The sequence below is a fragment of the Python bivittatus genome, unplaced genomic scaffold (genome assembly GCF_059951505.1).
Source record: "Python bivittatus isolate LINGU-HERP-01145 unplaced genomic scaffold, Pbiv_v1 ctg000610_np1212, whole genome shotgun sequence".
Lineage (NCBI taxonomy): Eukaryota > Metazoa > Chordata > Lepidosauria > Squamata > Pythonidae > Python > Python bivittatus.
The window spans coordinates 38,045,133-38,070,254 of NW_028277088.1; the positions used below are offsets into that span (position 1 = coordinate 38,045,133).

General features: G+C 37.2%; 2 protein-coding genes across 6 annotated transcripts in view; one reads left to right on the plus strand and one right to left on the minus strand.

The window, feature by feature from the left end:
• Nucleotides 1-9,583, plus strand: part of RARB (retinoic acid receptor beta) — a 100,927-nt gene extending 91,344 nt beyond the window's left edge. For all 5 annotated transcript variants that reach the window (XM_007428952.4, XM_088150803.1, XM_025167096.2 and 2 more), the window contains 3 exons: nucleotides 4,339-4,543; nucleotides 5,994-6,152; nucleotides 8,062-9,583. In XM_007428952.4, coding sequence (XP_007429014.3) covers nucleotides 4,339-4,543; nucleotides 5,994-6,152; nucleotides 8,062-8,258 — 561 coding nt within the window. In that variant the 3' untranslated portion in view covers nucleotides 8,259-9,583. The remainder of the gene's footprint in view (nucleotides 1-4,338; nucleotides 4,544-5,993; nucleotides 6,153-8,061) is intronic.
• TOP2B (DNA topoisomerase II beta) overlaps nucleotides 9,555-25,122 on the minus strand; it is a 57,712-nt gene continuing 42,144 nt past the window's right edge. Inside the window, exons 28-36 of the mRNA XM_007428954.4 lie at nucleotides 24,308-24,505; nucleotides 23,169-23,313; nucleotides 16,211-16,369; nucleotides 15,118-15,325; nucleotides 14,603-14,682; nucleotides 12,850-12,957; nucleotides 12,269-12,391; nucleotides 10,293-10,393; nucleotides 9,555-10,116 (exon numbers count right to left, since the gene is read on the minus strand). Coding sequence (XP_007429016.2) covers nucleotides 9,958-10,116; nucleotides 10,293-10,393; nucleotides 12,269-12,391; nucleotides 12,850-12,957; nucleotides 14,603-14,682; nucleotides 15,118-15,325; nucleotides 16,211-16,369; nucleotides 23,169-23,313; nucleotides 24,308-24,505 — 1,281 coding nt within the window. The 3' untranslated portion in view covers nucleotides 9,555-9,957. The remainder of the gene's footprint in view (nucleotides 10,117-10,292; nucleotides 10,394-12,268; nucleotides 12,392-12,849; nucleotides 12,958-14,602; nucleotides 14,683-15,117; nucleotides 15,326-16,210; nucleotides 16,370-23,168; nucleotides 23,314-24,307; nucleotides 24,506-25,122) is intronic.

Genomic DNA, 25,122 nt, shown 5'->3' on the forward strand with positions numbered 1-25,122 from the left:
ATAAGTCAAGGACTACCTGTACATCTTCTACCATTCAGCTTCTGTGGATGATGCTAGGCAGTAGCAATGGGACTGGCAGTCTTTCTGACCTCAGACTGTTTGGTTGCCAGGTTCGTACTTTGTTTTAGGGTTGTGGAAGTCCCTAAAATATACATTTAAAGCTGATATTGCTATATGTTTAAACTACCAAGGACTGCATTGCACTGTTCAGAGATCAAAGTGATCCTCTCTTTAGGTGCAGATCAAGACCTTAAGAACAGTCAAATTTCGCAAACCTTGCCAGGTTTGTCTCTTTTTTAAGTTCTGGGTTGTAAACAATGATCTTTATCAAGAGATAGGTGTCCATTTGGATTCCATATGTTTGGGGCGGTCCTGAGAGTTATCCAGAGTTAGTGCTAGTCATTTTCCCAAATCATCTTACAGAGAGGGGTTGGTTTTATTTGCTGTCAAAACCTAGCCTGACTGTAGGTAGGAATGTCTTACTGTTACCAGCTCTGAACTAAGAATGGGGAATGACTCATATCTATTCCTTAGATAGCCTCAAGTAGAAATCCTTCTGCTTTCTGAGCCAGTCTACTACCAACTCTCTAGTTCAATAAACTGGACCTCAGGGCACATTACATGTATAGTGTGATGGGCAGTAAAATGTCATCCTTTCATATTGGGCACTTATTTTGGAGTGTCAAAATGGTGGGCATGACTGCTAAATTATTTCCACACTCACCAACTTTATAGAAAGAGGAATGGCAGTTATTTGGTTAATTTAGGAAAGTCTCAACAGATAAATTATCTGCTGACAATCCTGAAAAGGTGCTAATGATGGGTCTTTGTCATAATCAGTCGGGCAGTGCCATATATAGCTGTTCAGAAGTAAGCTACATATGGATATAGAAGCTATAATGTGTTAAATTAAAAATAGTTTAAATAGAGCAATATTACTGTGGGGAAGGGAAGCTCCAATAGGCTTGTGCTGGTTAGAATATAAGGTGGATGTTTGAGTAAGTGTACAGACACACCTTCCAAAATAAGTGCAGAATATGAAAGAAGAAAGTTCTACTGCACATCACTCTGTGTGTGTGTGTGTGTGTGTGTGTGTGTGTGTGTATCTTTTTTGCCATAGCTTTATTTTTTATTCCCCCTTTTTATTGCTTCCAGTGGGAGAAAAAAAGCTAGCATACTGTTTCCCCTATTTCATGAACCTGTTCAGGGAATGAAAAAGCCTGGTATCTAGCACATGTTTAATAAAAATTGAGTTGACTTGGTAACATGAAGATGTTCTTTTTTAGATTTGTAGAAAAATTTGTAGCCCTTTTAATATTAATCGTGTGGTATTTTCCCCCAGGATAAGTTCTTTTTTAAACTGAAATACTTGCTCTTTGTCTGCAACTTTGTAAAGCATGACTCTTCAGTGAGCTTAGAAATAATTTCATTTTTCTGCCTGATATATGGCATTTGTATAATTTTTATACCTGTAGTAAAGCTGAGCAGGTATTTGCTCTGAAAAAATGCTCAAGGACGAGTTCTGAAGTAGATGAATTCCTGGAAGAAAGAATTTTAAGGTAAACTACACAACCCGTGACCCATTTGGTCATTGTTTCAGAGATATTTCCTTACCTAAACAGAGAAACAGAATGACCACGGGCAAAAAAGCAGTGGGAGTGTGAGCGACTTGCAACTTGCTGCAAGCTCCCCATTGATTTTGCTTGTGGGAAGCTGGCAGGAGCACCAGAAATCTCCCTCCCTCCCTCCCTCCTTTCCACATATAATATAGACTTGTGCCATTTGCCCTCCTCTCACAACCCTCAGGAGAGCCCCAGTGAAGTCTCCTCCTTCTCCTTAGCTGACCAGTGGAACTTTCTGCCACTTTACTGGGGGGAAATGGAACAAGGGAAACATGGACCATGAGGAACACTGCAGCCCTGCTCCCCATTCTGGCAGGGAGAGGGCTCACCCGTCAACCACCAGGTGACCAGTCCTATCTCGCTAGCAGGCATCCAAGTTGCTCCCTCATCCTTCCCTCAACGTCCACCAGCATTAAAAGATTTCAAATTTCTGCCTTGTTTCCAAAGCAGCCGATCACCACTCGCCTGTCTGGCCTTGCCACCAGCTGATTGGGCACAGGGGACCGAAAAATGCAGGAAAGAGGTCAGGGATATGCCCATGACCTGGGCTGACCACGGTGGCATAGCAGCACAGCAGTCATGAAGCAGCCACAAATTTCCCAAATTTCAATCCCTCGCAAGTCATGACTTCCAGATTTTTCTGGTTTTTTGGAAGTGGTTGGCCACTGCCGCCTTCTTCCTAGGGCTGAGAGAGAGTGACTGGCCCAAGGTCACCCAGTTAACTTTGTGCCTAAGGCAGGACTAGAACTCTCAATCTCCTGTTCTCTAGGTTGGTGCCTTAACCACTACACCACCTTGGCTTTCAGCTAGTCCATTAGCACGTTCATAATAGTAATGTATTCTTTGTAATGGAAATAGAAGGCTTAAAGTTTGAAACTGCATCTTTGCCCGCATCTTTTATGAATGAATATGATAGGCTGGGTTTTTTGCTTCATCTGTTCATAAATAAGTCAGCACAAAAGCATTCTGTTTGTCTTTGCTTGATAAAACCAGCTTTACAGTCAGTGATTCTAGCAAGGGTGTAAAAAAAATAGAAAGGATCTTGCACAGAAATATGCCATATGTATTTGTTGTCACAGGGATATGATGTGTAACTCAATGAGACCACATTCTTCCCAAGTAGCAACAAGAGGCAGCTTATATTACCCATATGCAGTTCATTCTTGGGACTGAGGCCAAGGGTCCCTGTCACTTTAGCTCACACTGTTTTTCTCTTCACTCAAGTCTGTAAAGTTTGTACAGATTTACCCATTTCTTTCTCTCATGATAAGATATCAGTAACACAGCATTCCAGTTCTTTCATTTTGTCAGCAGATGTAAGTCAGGAAGCAGCCATAACATAACCCCATCAAAATGGCCATAGTCTACAGATTTGTCTCACTGTGGGGGGGGGGGGGGAGAATCATTTATGGATATGAACCACCCCAAAAAGGCAGCATATTCATTTAGAAATAAAAATCAAAGCAATCAATATTTAGACTTTAGAGTTGCCCTTTTCTTACCATTCTTTGAAATTGAATGTTCAGTTTAGCCATGAAAGCCTATGTGGTTCTCTGGGATACACCATTTTATCTGAAACCAATTAATAACTATTGATAATACATAATAAACTGCTGTCCCAGTTTTTTGGGGGATGCAGGGATGAAGAGAACGGATCAGTACAGGTGGACTCTTTGTATATTCTTAAGAGCCTGAGTGCTGCTGAAGTAAGGAAATCAGATAATTTGAGGAAAAGAGTCTGTGTGTGTTAGATGAGGACACTTATAAAAACAGACAGACTTGTTTCATTCTCACTCAGGCCATAAGGCTTTCCCTTCCCAAAGATGGTCCTTTCCATATTCAGGGTCTGCTTTAGCAACAAACCTTTCTCTCTCGCGCACACACCCCACAGTACCATGAGACTTCCACTGGACTATCTGGAAGTGCTCAAAATAGTTTACAATATGCAGAATGAGAAGGTGTCAGCAGGGGAGAGTCACCTGGGCCTTCAACTCCAATTCCTGTTCTAATACTAAAGCCTCCAGAACAGAATGGCTGTCATTGAACAAAGGGGAGTACACTACTTCTTTGGTGATTGGTTTCACTGTTGGACTGCTCTTACTGTTGGAAAAAAATTTCTAACACTCAATCAGAATGTGCCTTGCTATAAAATAAATTTATTGCAGTATTTTGTGTTCTGTATTCTGGAATAATAGAGGACAAAACGTGATCAATTCCAGCCCAATCCTGAATGGGAAAAGACATTCCACTGTATTCTGTGGTACACCCCCTTCTTGGTCTAGACCTGAATTGGGGGGAAGGGGGGCAAGAAAAAAGTTGCAATCGTGGCAGTGATATTGCCCAAGGAAAGTAATTTTTACTGCTTATTAAGTCATTTGTGATACCATCTTACATAGAAGGTAAAGGAAAACAAGCCAGCAATTGGCTAAAAAACCCTAGAATACTTTGCTTCAAACAAATATTTCTGTGCAAACACAATCAATGAGGCTTAATTTCTGAGTAAACATGTAGGACTGGGCTGCATAAGAGGCACATCAGTTTCACACTGAAATTGTGGGATTTTTAAATAGTATTTTATTTTAGCTAAGTAGTGGTGCCAAACAGATTTTGGTTTAGTCAAACCCATTGGTGGAGGCAATAACTATAATATAAAGGATTATTCCTGAAACTCTTTATTTTTAATCTTTCTAAAGCAACATTTTTTTTCCCTTCCCAGATCCTCCGAATTTGCACAAGATACACCCCTGAACAAGATACAATGACATTTTCTGATGGCCTTACACTAAACCGAACTCAGATGCATAATGCTGGATTTGGTCCCCTGACGGATCTTGTGTTCACGTTTGCCAATCAGCTTCTGCCGTTGGAAATGGATGACACTGAAACTGGCCTGCTTAGTGCCATCTGCTTAATTTGCGGAGGTATGTTTGAATAACATCAACTTAACTATGGAATGAGCTGAATAGGCTTGTATGGCTCCAGATTTTGCCAACAGGGTTTTGGATTTTGATGGGCTAACGGAAGTAGGAGAAAGTTGCTGGTTTAAACCAATACAGCGTCTTCAAAGTTTGCTAGGTTTTGTTCAAAAATAAAATTTCCTTCCTTACAGATCCGATATTAGGAAAGTGTTATTGTTGTTATTTATTAAATTTATATGCGGCCCAACTCCCAGTGACTCTTGGCAGTTTGCAAAAGATTTAAACCATGAAAAACATAATAAAAACAACAAGAAAGAAAAAAGGGTAGAGGTAGCAGAGTAACAAACTGGGCTAACAAAAGAAAGCAACCTAACCTAAACGGAGGCTTCAGTCATCCCCACCAAAGGCCTGGATAAAGTGCCAGGTCTTCAGGCCCCTTGAAACACCGGCAGGGTGGGGGCCATTTGGTTCTCAAGGGGACCCTCGTTCCAGAGGGCAGGCGCTGTGAGAGAAGGCATGCTTCTGGGGTCCTGACAGATAGCACTGCTTAATTGAAGGAACCTGGATCGATTCAGCTGGGCAGATGCTATGAGAGAGAGATGGTGCCTCAAGTAACTAGGCCCTGTGCCATGGTGTTCTACTTGTTTTGGCTTCTCAATGTTCTAGATTTCTAGGAGATGAAATCTGGAGGTAGCTGAAGAAAAACAGAAAAGGGAGTCATGGTACGGTAACTGTGAAACGGAGAATTTCATGCAAAGGGATTGGAAGTAAATAAGGCAATATTGCAGTGCCCTGACATAAAACTAAACTGTGACCAGAGTTGGATTGCTATGACCAGTACTTAAAAATGGTTTGAATGTTGGAAAAATTGCAGGAAAGCACAGCCAACATCTAAATATCACTTCATATATTCCTTCAGGTAAAATTTGGTAGCAGATACATTAATGAGGAAGCATTAGCAACACTTTCCAGAGTGTTTAAATATGAATGGGGGAAAGCAATAGATCTAGCTTTCCTTTAATCATTTGCTGACACCTACTGGCACCCAAAGGCAATATTGCTCTGGGATCAAGGGATGAAAGAAATAAACAATATAAATGAAAAAATGTATACTAGCCTTTTAAACTTGTTTTGTCGTTTTATTTTACTGTTTTACAAATTAAAATTTTATGGATAATTACTGTTGAACTTTAAATAAATATTCACTTTTGGCAGTGCAATGGTCCACAGTTGGAGAAGAGGGAATAAAGTAGTTAACCAGTTGCAGCCCCACCAGTTAGAAACAAGTTGTGCAGTGAGTGTTACCACAGGAATGCAAGTTGGAATTGAATTCTGTAAACCACCAGAACAAGTAATAACAAGGAAAAATAAGGCGTCATATCATGTATTTATAACAATTTGATGTTTGGGTATAAATTATCTTAACTATTATATTTGGGTACCTTTTTCCCAGACCGCCAGGACCTTGAAGAACCAGCAAAAGTAGATGAACTACAGGAGCCATTACTAGAAGCTCTCAAAATATATATCCGAAAAAGAAGACCCAACAAGCCTCATATGTTTCCAAAGATCTTAATGAAAATCACAGATCTGCGCAGTATCAGTGCAAAAGGTAAGTTTGATAGCTTTTTGAGGGAGATGGAGACATTGCGCAAACAGGGAACTGCAGCAGTTGACCCAGCCAGTTAACTGTAAAAGGGATATACTCGGTTAAACTCCCTCCCCTAGGAAGCCATATCATTCTTTTGACTGGCCAGTGAGTTAATAGATCTTTTCTCCATTCCTGGTGAAAATGATGTCCTAAAGAGGTCCTGCTAAAAGACATTCTCTCTGAGCATTCCACCTCTCCTTCTGGCTCAGCCCACTCCTTGTGGATATGTGAGGCAAAAACAAATATGGATAGGTATAGTCCCCCTGGCTGTGACTGTGGTGGCACCAATCCTGATTGCATAATCACAAGTTTGCTCGTTTTTTAAAATGTTGCTTTGATAAGGGGGAAAAAAGTGAAGTGGGAAAGGAATTACCAACATCCTTTCAGGTTGTTGGGATGACTGGAAAAAAAAGTTAATAGAGAGACAACAGATCCAGTCTTTTGATATGATGAGCTGCCTGTGCACAGATGTAGGTCAGTTGGTCAGGGGAGGTTATTGCTTAATCCACTATACTGGCTGAAGAATGCCATTATTTCATGAGAAGAATCAAAGACAAAGAGTTCACTTCAGAAGTGTTCACATGGACGCCAAAAAAGTAAAAAACACCATACCCCTTTTTTTTAACATGCAGAGCCCCACAGATGACCTAATACGAAAATGTCAATGCCAGATTTCCAACCCAAATGTAAGAGTCTTTCTTCATGACTTGCACCCAGGGGTTGAAACATGTGACTAAGAGTGGATAAAATTGATTTGCCTTGAGTTCAGGCAGTTGTGAGTTCAATACATTAATATGTAAACATGTTCATACTTTTCAGTACAAGTCAGTATGCAAACAAAAGCATTTTGCCATATTTTTGCTAAGATGCTCAGTTTTGTTTGTAGGCCTATTTATACTGAATAATGTTCAGAAAACAGAGTAATCCAAAATAACTCTTAAATGTTGACTAAATTGACTAAAGGTTCATTGAATCCAGCAGAAGTACTTCTCTGACAGCTAAGATGAGCTCTGGGATTAGCATGGGATTTCCACTCTTGTAGTTTAGCAGATGGAAAAAACTGGAATGGAATGTTCTGAGTGCAGCCTTCAAATGTTGCACAGCTCTATGACTTATATTTTTATTTATTTATTTATTTTTGATACCAATGAGAGGGTTTAAACCCCCCCCCCCAAAAAAACTGCTGGATAGACATTTCTCCCATGTCCTGACCTAAAGACTCCCCATATTTTGAACTGGTAGTTCTTTCATCTTAGAAATTGTCCCCTTCCCCAATGTAGCATTTTTCTGGGACTGGTCTTTAACTTTCTGTAGTATGGTTTAATAGTTGCTCAAATCTACCATTCAGTTAAGTACAAAATATGCAGCTATGATTTTAGCATATTTTGAGTAAACCTTTGATTTCTTGTTCCATAATGATAATTTTAAGACTTTGCAAATAGCAATCCAAATGCAGCTTGTTTATGTGGCCATCCAAACAATACATCTAAATAGTACTTCTCAGTTTTTTAGAAGTCCAAAGAAGCAAGACAGCACTGTAATTCAGTTGTCTAAATTTTTGGACATCTTTAAATATTTAGAACTTTTTGTTTTTAAAATCAGTAAAGTTCATCAGTTCTTTGTCCTAGTCATCAGCTCTGAATAGATAGAAAACACTCCTTCTAGTCAAACGCATGAGCAGTTTTCCTGTTGCTGTTACACAAACCAAGACTTGGCTTCTTGCAATAATCCATGTAACAAGATGAAAAAACATCTTTTAAAATTATCTAAGTTTCTTGTCCTCTGAGAAAAGTGAAGTTTGACTGGAAAAAAGTCCAACATATTAACCTTTTCCATTTTTCTTTTTTTCCTTGGCTGAACAATTCATAAGGTGCTGAACGTGTTATTACACTGAAAATGGAAATCCCTGGATCCATGCCACCTCTTATCCAGGAAATGTTGGAGAACTCAGAAGGCCATGAACCACTGACACCAAGCTCAACAGTAACCACAGTAGAGCACAGTCCTAGCATTTCCCCAAGCTCGGTAGATAATAGCAGTGTCACTCAGTCTCCTCTGGTGCAATAAGACATTTTCTCCAACTAAATTCCTAACTCTTCATGTACAAGGATGACATTCAAATATTGTCTCTACAGCTCCTTATTTTCTGAACTTTCACATACACTACAACCCAAAAGGACCAAGAATTGTTCATATGTATCTATATTGTGTGAAGGCATGAGTATGTATGCACACAGAGAGAAACACAGAGTAACTTGCAGCTTAATTAGAAACCATAAACTTTTAGAATACTAAAGCTGCAATCTAACACACACACACACACACACGTGCGCGCATTGGGAGTAAGTCCCATTAGGCCTTCCTTCTCTACGTTTATAGGATTGTGCTGCAAATCTGTGATTTCATGAAATAAGCAACCAGATAAGTTGCTGTTGTTTCCTTTGAATGTCCAACATTACAAGTGACAAGACTGATCTCAAACAAGGTTAAAAAGTTGTGGTTATACCATTTCTGATGACTTTGTACATAAAAAATATATGAATCTGTACTTTCTATACTGGATGTTTGGTGCTTTCCCTTTTTTCTTGTGTCCATGAAATGCCCCAGACATCCCTTAGAAGATGGACAACATACATGTCCAGATAAGAACGTTTTAAGAGACACAGTCTTAATTAGGATGAAAACTTACCATTGCTCTTTTTTAAAGACCTCAGTGTATTACTTCTTTCCCAGCAAAAGATCAAAGAATTTCACTGCAATAGCAGAAGTAACTTCTATGGGAGTGTAACTGCCAGCTCGGTTATTTGAACATAATTTGTTCTATTGTTAATGTCACTTTAAAAATATACAAAGGGTTTATTACTTGGTTGACTTCTCCACATTTAAAAATACAGAAATTTTACTTCACTTATAGCCTTCAAGGCAAAAACAATTTACAGTGTTATAATGTTACTTTACTTGCTCACAAGCTATTAGGGAAACTTGGTGGAATAATAACCAGGCATAATCACTACCTCTGAGTCGGTGGCACTAGTGAAAAAAACACTCTGGAGAAACTGTTCCTCAGCCCTCCCATTCTTTTCTCTGGCATCACAGGGCTGGCACTAGAACACCCAGAAGCAGACGATGGAATCTGCCTTTATGACTTTGCTAATCACCATAAAACAGAGTGAAAAATGTGGTAGAATGGTTACAATTTTTTAAAGTGTCAGTTTTTTAGGTTTCATTAAAAGCACTAGTGGATTTTTTTTATATATTCTAGCAAGTCTGTGATGTACTTTCACTGGCTCTGTTTGTACATTGAGATTGTTTAACAATGCTTTCTATGTTCATATGCTGTTTACCTTTTTCCATGGAATCTCTTGGCAAAGAATAAAATATATTTATTTTGACCTTGTGTAAACAAAATTTCTTTAGGGCAAGCCTCTATACACAAGTAAATGGTTTTATATTTTTAATGTTTAAACTTCATTTCAAAAAGGTTTGCTGTTTGCAACCATGACAATTAAAATGTGTGCTTTTGCACAGCTTTCTAGAACATTTCTACAAGCCGGTCAGACAAATACATGACATTTCAATGAGTAAAAAAGAGCATAAAACTGTAAGTGTAAGAACAAAATGTTAAAATGCCTACACACAATAATAAAAACCATCAATTACATCATCACATAAAATAAGTCAAATGTACAAAAAGTCTGCGACGGAAAAGGACAAAAGGACAACTTAAGATATTTGTTGGAAGTTTGTGTGCTCTTTCGGCACTTAATTAAAACATAGCAAAATCATCATCTTCATCAGACTCCGCAAAATACTTCACTTCTTTTCTAGCCCGACCTGTCCGTGGTCTGGAAGTTGTTTCGGAAGCAAAGTCAGATGGGAAGATGTCTACATCAGAATCCTGATCGAAGGCAGTTTTCTTCAGTTTCTGTTTTAAAGTAATTAGTAAACATTACTGGTGAAGAAGATCCCAATTATACAGCCTTTTAAAGTTCTTAAGATGCTATTTAAAAAAAAAACATCTGTATTTAAGCTAACCCATGAATTATTTTACAATGCTTTCATCAATAACCAGTAAGTGTATCTGGCAGATTAATAACTTACCTTGCTTGCAGTTGACTTGGGTGGTTTTCTTCCAGGGTTATATTCACCTTCATTTTCAGAACCAGATGCTTTCCTTTTCTTTGCTCCCCTGCCTTTTCCTACTAAAAGATTGAAGGGAGAATCTGCATCAGTTCTTTGTATGTTTTATACTAAATAAATTATATTATCATTATTCTTTTAATCAACAGTTGTTTTAAAGAGAAATTATTAAATATAAAATTGTTTATAGGAATTACTATTTTCAGATAGTAATTAACCAAACAGAACCAACATTTCTCTCCTATTATTACTGTATAAACAATTTGTCAAAATGAAGTCCTTGACTGAACTGCAGACAAAATTCGTATGTTAACTATTTTCTCCTTGAGAAATTGTGCATCCAAATTCAATTATTGTATTAATAAAAAGTGAACTAGCAATCTGCTGAATGTTATGGCAACCAACATGAAACTCCTTTTTTCTGATTAATTAGAACCATCACCAGTACCCTAATATCTAGTATCTGCTACTCTTTCAGGTAGAATTGCTAAGCTCTTTCTAGCTTCTAGGGTCTTCAATACTAAATATAGTTTGAATTTTTAGATATGATATGTACTTGGTTTTATTCTGTCTTTTAATTCTGCTTTATCTTTTATAGTTTTATACTTTGCCTATGAAAATGCTTAAAGAAGTTTCTTGGAGTTTCAGAGTCACTGGTGCATTGAAGACATCCAACTTTCTCCTTTTCATTGAAATTCAGAGGACCTGATCAAATGTTGTTCAAATTGGCTAATACATAATAGACTAAAACATAAAAATGGAAGCTTAACCTAGACAAGAGAAACATTCAACTGCTTTGCATGACGTTTCCCTCCATCCCTCACAGATTGAATTAATTTATGGATTAAACTTGAAAGTAAGTTTCAATGGTGTCTAGGAGTGCATTTATGCAATTACAATTCCTGCACCAACTGCACCTGTTCCTGGAGTTGTAAGATCTGGCCAAAGGGACATTGGCTGCCTTATCCCATGTAAAGCATCTGTAAAGCATTCCATATTTTAGTTTTGGAAAGCATTCAAAGACTATCTTCACAAAACTTAAAAATTTCAGCAGGTTCAGAATACTGCAGATAAAAATTTAATAGTCCATTTCTAATTCAAGGTTGTTGAGTGACCTATAGATTACTACACATATTGAAAAAAGGCTATTTGGGGGGGGAAGTCTGCCTCCATATTTTCCCCACCTCTGCTATGACAAGAACTTAAGATCAGGCCTTGGTGGCTGCTGCTGGACTCTTACATGCGTTGCTATGGGAAGCAAGCTAGTTTCATCTTTTGTTCTTCGGCCAGGAAGCAAATTTAGACAAACTTTGCATTTATGTTGACTTGTTTCTGAAATACATGTTGATCTAGTAGAGGCCCAGATACTTGATGGAATGCCTGTTCCAGAATGAGCTTTCTTGAATATTAACGGCATCTGAGAAGCACTTTTTTGCATCTCACTTTAGGAGGCATACATTTTGCAGAATACAAGAGTGGGCCTTCTTGGCTGTGGCACCAGGTCAAGAGTGAATACTTTTTCATCAGTCTATATGATTCCTGTATGTTGTTTCAGTTGTTTTTGCATTGGTATTATATGTAGTTTGAATTGCTTTTTCCTTTTTATAGTGTCTGTCCTTTGATTATTGATTTTATGTTGCTCTAAGATCTATGACTTAATATTTCTAAGAAATGCTTTAATAAAATTAAACCATAACCATTGTTTTTGTTTGAGTTTGGTGAGTGTAAATTCAGTAAATAATTGACATACTTTATTTCTAAATTTGTTAGTACTAAACACTAAAAGTAAATATACAGAAAAAGATGTCTTAACATACTTCAACTGCTGCCTTTTAACAAGAAAAGCAATTAATTTCATTGTCAAATAAGAGTAAGCTTTAAACGGGTATTCATAGCATAAGACAATTGGAAATTTGGAACATCAACTTTTTTTTTACCTTTGGGAATTACAGACTTCTTTGGAATACCAAATTCAGATTCTGAATCAGAGTTTATTATTTCCATCTTCTTAGGCTTAGGAGGTCTTTTCAGCTTAGAGGGCACATCTGATGGTAGTTTTGCTGTTAATTATGCAAATAAATATTAAATTGCAGCAGCACCAACAGAGATTCCATAAGGCTCTACTACTACTCTTTTTTCCCTTCCCACACCCTGGCACATGTAAATATACAGTGAAAGATCAGTGCTTGTTTTCTATTTTCTGTTCTGTTACTTGGATGACATGGGAAGTGTTAACAAAATTCTATCTACTCCTTAGACAGTGATTTCAAAACTATTACAGGGAGATGGACTTATCTGACGCTGTCAAACTATATCGTGACCAGCAATAACTCTCCAGTAACTCAGATGCAAAGAGTTCTCTACAAGGTTTAACAGAGCAGTGTTTAACATGTTCTTATCTTAGGACAAGAAGATATTACTTGAAATGGTATTTAGGTCACACTTTATATATTTTATACTAATTATCAAGAGCACTAAATTTTACAAGAACAAGGTAACTGGTAAATTTAACACTTGCCTTTTTTAGTGACAACTGTTTTACTTGAAGGTTTCTCTGTCTGTTTTGGAATAAAAGAAGAGTAGACTGGTGTTGAATCTTCCTCATCACTGTCAAATTTTGATGTATCTAAAGAATACAAAATGTTTTTAATATCTTACATACCAATGATCATCTTCTCAACACTAAATGTAAATATTTTTTTCATATTAAAATGACATACTGTAATAACACATATAAGCTCACAAAGATGCTAAAAAATTTGAAAAGTTCAGCACTGCATTTTGGCATGCTAAATATATGTCTAAAAGTTTATGCTTCCAAAAAGCTCAAAACAGCTCATTTCACACCCAAAACAGGAGTTTTGCCCTTAAAATAGGATGATCCCTGAAGTTTTGCTCTTGAAATGTTTCAGGATGAAATGTTTTGCACATGGCAACTTAGGCATAATGAATGGGGAGGGGAACTGGCTATGCAAAGAGGACTGATAATTGATGAAGCAGCTGTGTTGTTGTTACTAGCTAGGTTAGTATTTTTCTCTGGAGCTTGAAGTGCTATATATGGCACTCTCCACAATAAACCTGTGAAACAAATGAGCTGAGAGATGATGACTGGCCCAAAGTCACTCATGAGCTTCCATGGTTGAAGGTAGACTTGAACCTGAGTCCCCTGGTTCTAGTCCATCCTATTAATCACTACACCACACTGACTGTTACTGAGTGAAGCAGAGTGCTGTTTAGGGGAAGGTAACCAGCACAGGACTAATAGAAAGTGTTAGCCAATGTTCCTCAGCTTCCCAGATAAGCCCTAAAGCAGGGATGTACAACTTTTTCTTGGGATTAGGGCTGTTCTTCACCTTTGAGAGGCATGCTAAGCCACCTTCAGAAGTAAACTGAATGTGATTTCCTTTTAATTACACTTAAATATAATTTAAACAATTCTTCTCTAGTCATGTATGTAATTATGTAAAGAATTATCACATTAAGTATTACAATGTAGTAACAACCTTGGGAAGTCTGTGAGGGGCACACCCAAGACCGAAAGCTCAAATAATTCACTTCTGCTTTAAGGTGTAGAAAGCAGGAAGCAGATTTGCTCTGGTTGCTGTAATGGACAGCTACAGATACCACCAGAAATCTCAAGATTTTTTCCCATCATGGTTCAGCTTTAGGTGTGATCAGGGTATAATACCTAATGCTTAAAGTAATTAAACAGCAAATTTTAGATCAGAAGGATACTGAATTCAACAAAGCACTATTCTAATTTATTTGTAATTGTGTCACTTCTCCCTTATACCTGTTGCTTTTTTTAGATTTTTTATCCCGCCTTTATGATGTTTTATAAATAACTCAAGGTGGCAAACATACCTAATACTCCTTCCTCCTCCTATATTCCCCCCAACAACCCTGTGAGGTGAGTTGGGTTGAGAGAGAGTGACTGGCCCAAAGTCATCCAGCCAGCTTAGCCACAACTCACAAAAATAAATTTTTTAACTACTTATTTTCAGAAACATAATTCCATTTTCTGGCACCTGATCAGATCTGTGAGGAAAGGAAAAGAAAACAACTTACATTTTCTTATCATCTTAATGCAACTGTGTTACATATCAGTTTTTTAAATGTGTAGGTGTTTCCCTGGAAAAGGGTACTCTCTGAGATTCCAAAGGAGGGTCACTCTCCTTTAGTGATTACAGATTAAACAAAGGTTCTATATATCCCCTATCCAATTGTGCCTTGCCTACCAAGTGGAAATATTTAATATATTTTATACATACCAATATTGGTTTTCCGAGAATAAGAAGGAAACGTGAACAGGTTGCCAAAATCTTGACTAGCTTTGTCTTGGGAAACCTTCCTATGATAAAAAGAGAATTTTACTAAGCAGTTTCCTCTGCTTACAAAAGCAGCATTTTATTTGATTTTGTACAGGATTGCAATACAAAATATATGGTAATACGTAGATTAATCCATAAAGATGCTCTACAGAACATATATATATAATAATACATAAACATAAAATGAGTGACCAAATGGCTAAAGCTATATTTCATTACTATGTATTATCACATTACAGAAGACAAAAATGCACATACTCCAAGTAACAATGTATATTTGTTTAAAAAGGCAGATAAACATTTAGCATCTGTCGACACTTAATATCCAGAATATGCCTCACCCTACAGAGCTGCAACCATTTACTTTCTCTGCTTTTATCCCACATACATTTGTTAATCCTCATACTGCTAGTTAGAGGCTAAATAAAATACTATCCCAAGCCTATGACACTTACTCTGGAGAAGGCTTTGATTTGACTGGAGAAAAATCATATTCATCCTTTTCGAGACTATCTGAGGGCACGAATTCATCTTCTCTGTCGTTGATGTTTGGAGATGCCTTTACTTTCAGTTCATCAAGATCATTATTATTGTTGGCCTCTTCATCATCATCAGCATCATCTTCTTCTTCTGAGAAATCAAAGGTGTATTTGGGCCTTTCAGCTGCAAAGATAGCCAACACCACAAACCTTTTTAGGTTAAATGTTATACTTCGTATTTCATGCTATGAAAATTTTTAGGAGTTCTGTGAAAGCTATAGTATTGCAACATATCTTTGCAACATATCACAGCCTTGGACAGTAAACACTGAAGACATGAATTACAATACAATTTATTTGTAAGGAAGGATACAGTTGCATGCAAATGTTTAGACACTCCTGGTAAAATAGCATGTTGTAATAAGTGAACAAAGGCTTCGCAATTTCTATGTAACTCAAACTTAAACAGGCCACCTTTCTGCAAATTTGAATGCATAATTTGTTTACACATTCAAAATATGAGAACAGTGAATATGGCAAGTACAGAAGTTTGGATACCTTTTGGTTGATTTTTTTTTCACTGTAAAGTTGTTAAGATCCAAAAGGGAATTACAATTAGCCAGGAAAAGACAATTCCACAGGTGAACCACATGATTCACTTAACGACTGTGGTGATTTGCTTAATGACCATCGTAAAAAAGGTTGCAAATCGTGATCATGTGACCACGGGGTTGTGACAGTTTGCGATGGTCATGAGTACAGGCTGTTGTAACTTCGAATCGTCATTAAACAAATGGTCATTAACTGAGGGCTACCTGTATATGCAAAGCAGAAGCAACATATCACTGTAAACCTACTGAAAAGTTTAGCTAACACTGGAGTAATTGTAGACAGAATATTGTCTTCAAGTTATCTTCAAAAGCATGCAAAAGAAAGCTTTTTCTTTTAAGTTAAACATGATTAAGCACAACATGCTTACTACAAACACAGCTGCCAGTTATTAAAACTTAACTCATTTACAATATTAAACTAAAAGTTTTTGTTAAATTATAGACATTCCCATTGCTACCTGCAGCTCTTCTAAGTAAAGAATCTCTTGGAATAATCACAGGCTCATTTTCTTCCAAGTCACTTTCAGACTTTGATTCATCATCTGACCATGGATTTCGTTTCTTTACTTTTTTTGCAGCAGACTTTGTGGAAGATGGTGTTCTTCTTACTCTAGTACCTAAAACAAAGTAAATTTGTTAGCAGTGTAAGAAATAATCTTTATTATACTTCCTCAGATTTAGTATTTATACCTTCCCAGATTAATGATATAGAAACTAATAATATAAGCAGATGCTTCCAAAATATATACAACATGCAGATGGGTACATCAGCTCTGAGTATAATGTTATATAAAAAAGCAAAATTTAAGAACCTTATTAAATTTTCTTTGCATAATTTATCCATCCTATACACATTTAGTAAGAGTAAGTTTCAGTGGGACTTCTCAGATCATTAGATAAAGATTTATAGCACTGTGTTTGAATTATGATAACTCAGCTTAATACAAGGGCAGTGAACTACAAGATTCAGTTACTTACCCAGTGGCACTGATGCATACATGTTTCAATGATCTGCTGGTAAGATGATCCAATACAGTGTTGCACTCCAGAGGATATTTTAAGTAGTACTATTTGATCACCTCCACTTGCCTATGGAGCAGGGACTGTGGATGCAACCCACCCATCCACTCTGCCCCCCTCCCACATTGTTATCAACAGCTCTGCCTAATACAAGTCACTCCCAATGCCTTTGCCTCCCTGAAAAATAGCCTGATGACAAGGGGGTGACTTGGTATCCCATGCATCAGATTTTGGGTGATGATGCTCAGGTTGGATGCCTCCTTGCCCCATGGATATCTTGTGACCTATGCAATGTGATTTTTCACTACCCTAAACTAAATCAGGATCTGCAAAATTTTAAAAGGAAATTACATATTGCCTTTTATGTTTATGATTCAACACGTGTGGATGTTAACCAACTCCTTAATGCTATTTAAACAACAGACTTGGTGGCTCACATTAAATAGATCAATCACTGGTCAATGCAAGTCCTGCAGCCTGGGGATCTTGGACAACTTTGTACCAGAATGTTAAATGCCATTGGTGAGATGTTTTATTTGCATTCTGATTGGGTTAAAATTAAAATATGGCCCACTTCTTCCTCTGGCTAAAGTTGCAACAGAAGAACTGCACCCACTATTACTGAACTAGTAAGTATTCTGGTGCCCACTTCCAGTCCCTGTAATACTCTTACCTTTACCATCAAAGACTCACACCAGGGCAATTCAGTTTCTGTTGTACTTTCTACCATCTAGCAGACCATGGTGACAAAAGCTAAAGTGCAGAGTTGCAATTTTATAAGTCTCAAATTCTCTACTGGGGTATTTGATTTCACAGGGTAAGTGTCAATTATTTCTGGGGGAGGGCAGGGAAGGCTATTTTGCAATGAAAAAGAACTGTGTTCTGTTCTTCACATGGTGGGATTTTGTCATCCCTAGAGAATCAGTGTTGCTTCTCAAGTTCAATTCTTAACAGTCTCTGCTTTAAGGGATGCCTCTTTTACTTGAACTAAGGATCATGACTATGTCTTCTATCAACTGAAACAAGCATTGGCTTCTGCCCCTCCTCTTGGCTTAATTATTCTTTAATTGTTAACCTGTTTTGCCATGAACATGATGGTCTGTCCTCTGGTGTTCTTGTTCAGTCTCATGGTGATTGTTTTCATCAAGTGGTGTACTACAGTTACAAGCTGGATCTAGTTGCAGTTGTCTTTCCATTCTGTCTCCATGCTGTTCAAACTGCTGCCTTCTTAGTGGAGAAATTCTCTGAACGTGTTACAGGACTGCCCTCACTGTATCTGTTCCTTACATAGTGGTGGTTCTCCTGTCTCATTATGTTACCTTGTCCTTGATTGTCCAATAGTTGAGCAAACTGGAAGTGGCACTCCTGAACTCTCTGAATATTATCATCATTCATGTTTCCTCCATCAATCCCTCCTCCCTTTTACTTCTGTGTCCTGCTGAATTTTTTTCTGAATCATGGTTGTCTTCTTTTAACTGCCGCTGAACTTCTTCTTGCTCCAATATTCAGGAAATTTCTCCCACAAGTGCTGATTTTGAATTTTACACTGCTGGGTTTTTTTACTGTATCCCCGATAGGAAATGTATTTCTGGATATGTAGTATGTACTGTTTCTGAATGTGTTGGATGGTGGATTTTTTGTTTTTTGTTTTTGCCTCCTTCTCTCTTTGCTCAAGTTGCCAAGTTACATGCTGTGATTCAAGCTTATCTTTCAGCCTCTGGTTCCTCTGTTAATGTTTATACTGACAGCCATTATCGTTTTGGTGTTGTACATGACTATGGCTAACTTTGGCAAAACTGTGGGTTTCTTGCACCTTCTGGTTCACAATGCTGACTTTATTTCCATTTTATTTTATGCTGTTCTTTTGCACAGCAAAAGTTGACAATGTTGCTGTCATTAAGTTAAAAAGCTATTCTCTGGCAAAGAATTTACTGATTCTTGTGCTCAACATGCTATACTCCATTCTTCTGACATTTCTCTACAGAAAACTATTTTTATCTTTAGCTTCTTTATTGTCTGTCAGAACCTGGAAGAACTGGATTTCAGGTGGCACACTTGCTTATTCTAATGGATATGAGGGCAAAGGGGCATGTAAACTAAAACTAAAAAATACCGGGATCACATCTGAATTACAACAAATGGTCAGACTCTGCCATGAATACTGAGAAGCCTTTACTGCCCCCACTCTGTTCCTTCCCTTTGCCAGAAGGATCCTTTCTTAACATTCAAGTGGACTTTACTGAAATGTCACCAGTCCAAATATATCCTTGTACTGTTTACATGTTTAGCTTGTGGCCCGAGGCTTACCCTTGCAGGAAAGTGGACAATATTATAAGAAGTTGGTAAATGAATTGCTTTGGCATACCTGCCCATATCTATACTGATTTATGACTGTAATAAATATTTGATTTGATTTGATTTGGCCTGCCCATATAAACACAGATATAGGCACATATTTTGTTAATGCCATTATTACCATGCTTGTATTTCAAATTGATTTGCAGTTTAACTGTGTTTATCAACCAGAGAGTTCTAGCTTGTTGGAATAACTTAATGATATTCTGAAAAAACAAAATCTCCAAGATCTGCAATCAATCCAGTCTAAAGTAGTCCAATGCTCTTCCCCTTCCCCTTGTCCACAGGCATCCTAATGGCATTACTGGATGGATTCTGCATGAGATTCTCATGGGCTGTCTATGCAAACCTATGTTTTACCATCAACATCAAGCAGTTAGTTTTAATTAATGATGAGTTTCTCTTTTACTGTCTGCAGTTAAGCAGAGTACTGAAGTTTGTAATAATTACTGTCCTGTCCACAGGTGTAAAATCCAACCTGGGGTCCAACCAGACCAGTGGGTGTTCATGAAGGTTCATCAGCAGGAATCATCCTTCCAACCTTGGTGAAGAGGGCCCTTCCAAGATCTTTTAGCTATACTTCAGTAGTAAAAGTTGCTGAGCTGGATTCCTGAATCCATTAGACACACTGCAATTTAATTGATGCTCCCCTGCCGCCAAGGAATGATCAGTGCTTCTATTATGGATTAATCTTGCATCTATTCTGCATAAGTTAACTGACAACAATAACTCTCATTTGTATGCTATCATCTTCATCTGTCCTCAGGGTATTTTTATTTTATGCCATAATTGTGATTAATCTTCAACAAAAAAGGCCGGGAGACACCATCTTCTTATATTGATGTCTATCTTGTTGATAGGGTAGAATATGACTGGATAGTAACATAAGGACAACATTTTGATACTGCTTTCTATCATTTTATCATGCTTAGTGGACATGTAAAACAGCTAGAAAATTTTGGGCTCAAATACATACAGTGCTTCAGAGGATTTTAAAGTTTTAAATATTCAAATGAAACCAAAACTTTTCCTTCTGGGACTGATGGATAAACAGTTAGAAAAGAGCCATGGAATGTTGTTTTTATGCATGATAACTGCAACAAGATTGTTGTATGCACAAAAATGGAAAGATTTGGCAATACCTACAACAGTTGGTGAAGATGACGGAACTTGCTGAAATGGCTAAATTGACTTGTTTGATTAGAGAAAAAACAATATCTACATTTATTGGTGACTGGAAACCCCTTGTGGACTTTTTGTATAAAGAAAAAAAAATTGAATTTGTGATTTACCGTTTTGATGCTTAGACAGGATAGATTATAGGGGAAAAAAGAGTCAAGATGTAACTGTAGAGAGGAGGATTAAAATATAATTGTACTTATAACTGCTGTGAAGAAGATAAGAAGTCACTTCATTATATCTTTCTTTATATCTTTTTTTTCTTTCTTCTACTTTTTCTTTTTTTCTTTTTGCTCTTTTAATGTTTTCTTTTATTTTTCCCTTTCTCTTTCTTCTTTTTCATTCTATTTTAGTTTGTATTAGTTCTTACTATTGTTGTTAAAACTTTCAATAAAAATTATATATATATATATATATATATAAAAAAATGGATACTGCTTTCTAGAAATGTACTCCAGTTGATAAACATCACGAAGAGTTGTTTGGCATGTCATTATATGCCCATTAGTAATCATGAAGGAATCCCAATGGTCCTACACCCTTTGAATGCTTCTGTTTTAGTTTAGCCCTCCAGTTCTTGGTTCATTCATCATAAAATATCACATGGACAGACTTGCACATTAGTATTTCAACTTATCTAGTATTGTTTAACAAAAAGGGAAATATTATCTCACTAAAAATGGTACAGGACTCATTTTAGGAACCAGTATTTGCAGATGGACACAATGGTAAGATGGATGTGACAACTGGACCAGGACAATACAGTATGTGATTGTAAAAAGTTTTCCGTGCTCGGAGAATGGAGATAGCCATTACTGCCTCTCACGGACATCATATACAATGATTTTTTTCTCTTTTGTTGGGCATTATGCCTCAAAGGATGACCCATCCCAAGGTGTTGCTCAAAATAGATCTGGGGCCTTAGCAGGATACTTTTTCCCCCCCTCTCCTCTGCCCAATGTTATATTGTCACTATTAAATCATACATTCAAGTGCTCCAAAACCTTTCTAGACCAATTAGAAATAGGCAGGTCCAAATAACTGATATGAGATAAAGCACCTTTAACACAAGGTATTTCAGGCCTGGTACATCTTAGTAAACCCATGATCTGTATCCAAGCAGTAGTAGGAATATTGGCCAATGAAACTGGAAAGACTTTACTGGACCCAATGATAGAGACCAAAGAGTTCTGCCAGCTTGCACTTCAAAATATAATACATTAGATTAAGTATTAGCTAGTAAAGAAAGAATATATGCAGTTTCTGAATCCTGCACATGTCTGATAAAATAGGGAACATCAGGGCACTGGTAGATGCCTTATGATATACCTCTTACATTCCACATGAGTTTCCAGTGGCTGCTAACTGGGATTGGTCTTGATTAACCTCTTGAATCCCTTATCTATGAGCACGAGGAAGAAAAATTATTCAAGGTATTTTCATATTTTTTGCTGCAATAATTTGTTTTTTATTATTTATTTATTTTATTGAAACATTGCCCTACTTATATCTGCTAACAGAGGGCTTCAGTGAAAGATTCCATGAAGTCAGCATCTACTGCAAACATGGTCATGACAATCTTTGTTATCTCTTATCAAACAAGGCAGGGGGATGATACTTTCCCTGCTGACATTTTAAGTGCTACTTCTGACAAAGTAGAAGAAGTAGGAAAATAGGGATAAATAAAAGGCTCTTCTCCACTGTCTCTAAATGGATAGGTCATGTACAAGAAGCCAAGGTTATAAATCAGTACGAATGTCAGAACGTTCTAAGATGGGGAAGAGACCAGTCAGCATTTTAAAAGACCATGTAGGAAACCAAGTGCCATTATACAGTATGTGCAAAAGTGTAAGGCAAAAGCATATATTAACCCAATGAGAAATTGACACATTGTGCTGTGCATATTTATAGATATTGCAACTAACCCAATGCTGGTATCTGTTCTGCAGGGCAGATGTAAAGATTATTGCTGAATAAACTTTTCTTTTTACTTGTTGACCTCCTCTACTCACTGGACATGCAATTGTTATTCCACTACAATATGCTTCACAAACTCATCAAGACAATGGCAAGAATATACAGCAACTCTGATAATTAATATCCCTTCTCTTCTGAAAACTGAATGCATTCAAAATGGATTTTCTCAAATAACAGGTGCACACAATCTGATCCACTTTCTACTTGTTCAAATTCTTTTGAAGAAAACACACTGTTCACAAATATTTTGGCTTACAGGGAATGGGGTGCAACTCAGATATGCTCTTATCATTACTTGATTTGTGGACATACACTGGTGGGGGGATGAATTTTGGAATGGTTATTGTAGGTTACTGCTGGATACATAAGCACTTCTTTGAGACTGACTTGAGGTTCACTTCCCCTGATCTGGGACTCTGAGTTGAGGAATCAGCCCAGGGCACATTTGTCTGTAACCCTTTTTGTAACAAGGAAATGTAAGAACAATACATTAAGCATAAAATCTTAATATATTGTTAAACAATATAATTTTAATAAAGTGACATGAATGAATGAAAGAATAAATAAACAAACAAACAAACAAACAAATGTGATCCTCAACAGCCATGGTGATAGGAAAGATATGGCTATCCAAAAATGTATTTTTTTCAATAATTACATTTATATTTAATTTTTATCAGTAGATCCAATTGTTATGGCCTTAGCCTACTTCTTTTTTAAAATTCAGGTCTGCATATTATCTGAAGTAAGGATTGTTTCAGACACTACAAATACATAATGCTGGTGGTGCATCTTTGTAATGTTTGCGCTTGAATGAAGATCTATGAGCATAACACCTACTCTGTGTCTCCACAAGAGATTCCCTTCTGTCACACTATTACTCACCAGGCTCTTTCTTCTCTCTCTTGGGCTTAGGTGTCTTAGTCAATGGACCAGAGGTATTAAGCAAGTCTTCTCCAGCACCTTCTATTGGTGTACCACCAAATTCTTCATCAAATTCCAGCTTTATTGCTGTAGTGTCAAGGTCCCCCTAAAATTAAAAAGAAAACAAGAGAAGCTACCATACTGGTCAAGAGAATGATGCAGACTGAGAAATAAGATCAGTGCATAGCCTTGGGGATAAACCTCAATCTTTCAAACTCCATTTCCAATATGAAATATGAGATTATATATGTATACTGACTTTCCATTTCACAAGGATGTACAAGGCAACTAGCTATAAATTCAATTCAAAAATACAATTAAAACATGTTTAAAATGCATACATAAATAATAAAATCAATACTAAAAGAATTGAAATCAAAAAGTTGTGTTTTAACTTTGTAAAAACTAAGAAATGAGAATAACATTCAATTCCCAAGGAAGTGCATTCCACATTTGGGAATAACACAGAAGGAAAACCTTATATTCTAGTTACTTTCTGGTTAGTTCACTGTTAAAGAGTTTTAAATACCGCTATTCTAAGGAAAATCCAAAAAATATTCAACTAATCTAGAATCAGGGTTCTATCTGGGGCCAACAAACTGGATAATTCTCATTGTATCCATCAGATAAGAAGATAACTGAGAGGAGGGGCAGTTGTCTTAAGTGTGCTGAAAACAGAAAATACAGTTGAAAATATGTAGGGGAGATGCAAACAGCTGCAAACATTACTATTGAAAATTAGCCTTCAGCAATACAACTTGGGAGAGGTAGGACTCACTCCAGCTACTTGCCTGATGTAATTTAAGCATTTTTATATGCCCTAGGAGGGTTTTTATTTTTCACTTCTTTCCCTGTTGAACTACCCTCTCCCCTCATTTCCTAGTTTTGGCCTCCCTTTCTCTTTTCTTTTTAATGCTTTTTAATCATATTGCATTTATGATTTTACTGTAGAGTTTTTAACCAATTTATTTGCAATTTTGTATTTGTTCAATAGGTTTTAAACTGCTTCCAGTTTATTTAGCATAAATGAAGAAGATACAAATTGTTCAGGAAAAAAATCTAAGAAATGCTAAAAAAATATTAAGAAAAGACTTATTTACCTTCTTTTTTTTTAGCAATTTCTTACTGGCATCAGCTTTCATAGCTGATGTAATCTGTGGAACTATTCTCCTACCAAACGGTGAAGGCATGGTCTCTTCTAAGTGAAGTTTCTTCATCTTGGGTTTACCAACTTTGCCTTTTATGGGTTTGCCAGTCATCCCTGACAATACATCCTCTCTTTCCTGAGCTTCTACTTTCTAAAACATACATGAAAATAAAAATTAGAAATAAACACCTTCTAAACTCTGTAAAGTCTGAACACATTTCCTATGCATACTGTCTACTAATACATTATATTAATTTATTACATATATTTTCATAATTCATTCTATTATGAAAGCATCTTTAAATACAGGTAATCCTCACTTACTGACCATTAATTCAGTGACTGTTCAAAGTTATGAAAGCACTGAAAAAAGTGACTTACGACCCGTGCCCAAAGTTACGGCCACTGCAGCGCCCCCACAGTCACGTCATCAAAATTCGAGCACTTGGTAGCCCACCCACACTTACGACTTCAGGGGCGCTGCAAATCCCCCCATCCACCTATCTCCCCCCATCTATGCCTTTTTGGCCCCCTGCTGCCCTGTGCTCCACTCTCCCAGCTGACCTTGATGTCTTCTTGCTCTCACTGCTGACGAAGCATGCCCAGCCTGGCTGCTGGGCCGGGCTGGGCTGGGCTTCGGTTGCAGAAAAAGAAGAAAAAAACCAAAGCAATCCCTTTGCAAAGAGCTCTTGGACGGGGCTGGAGCTGCCTTTGAGTGTGGAAAAAGGAAAAAAAAAAAAACCAAGCAGTCCCTTTGCAAAGAGGTCT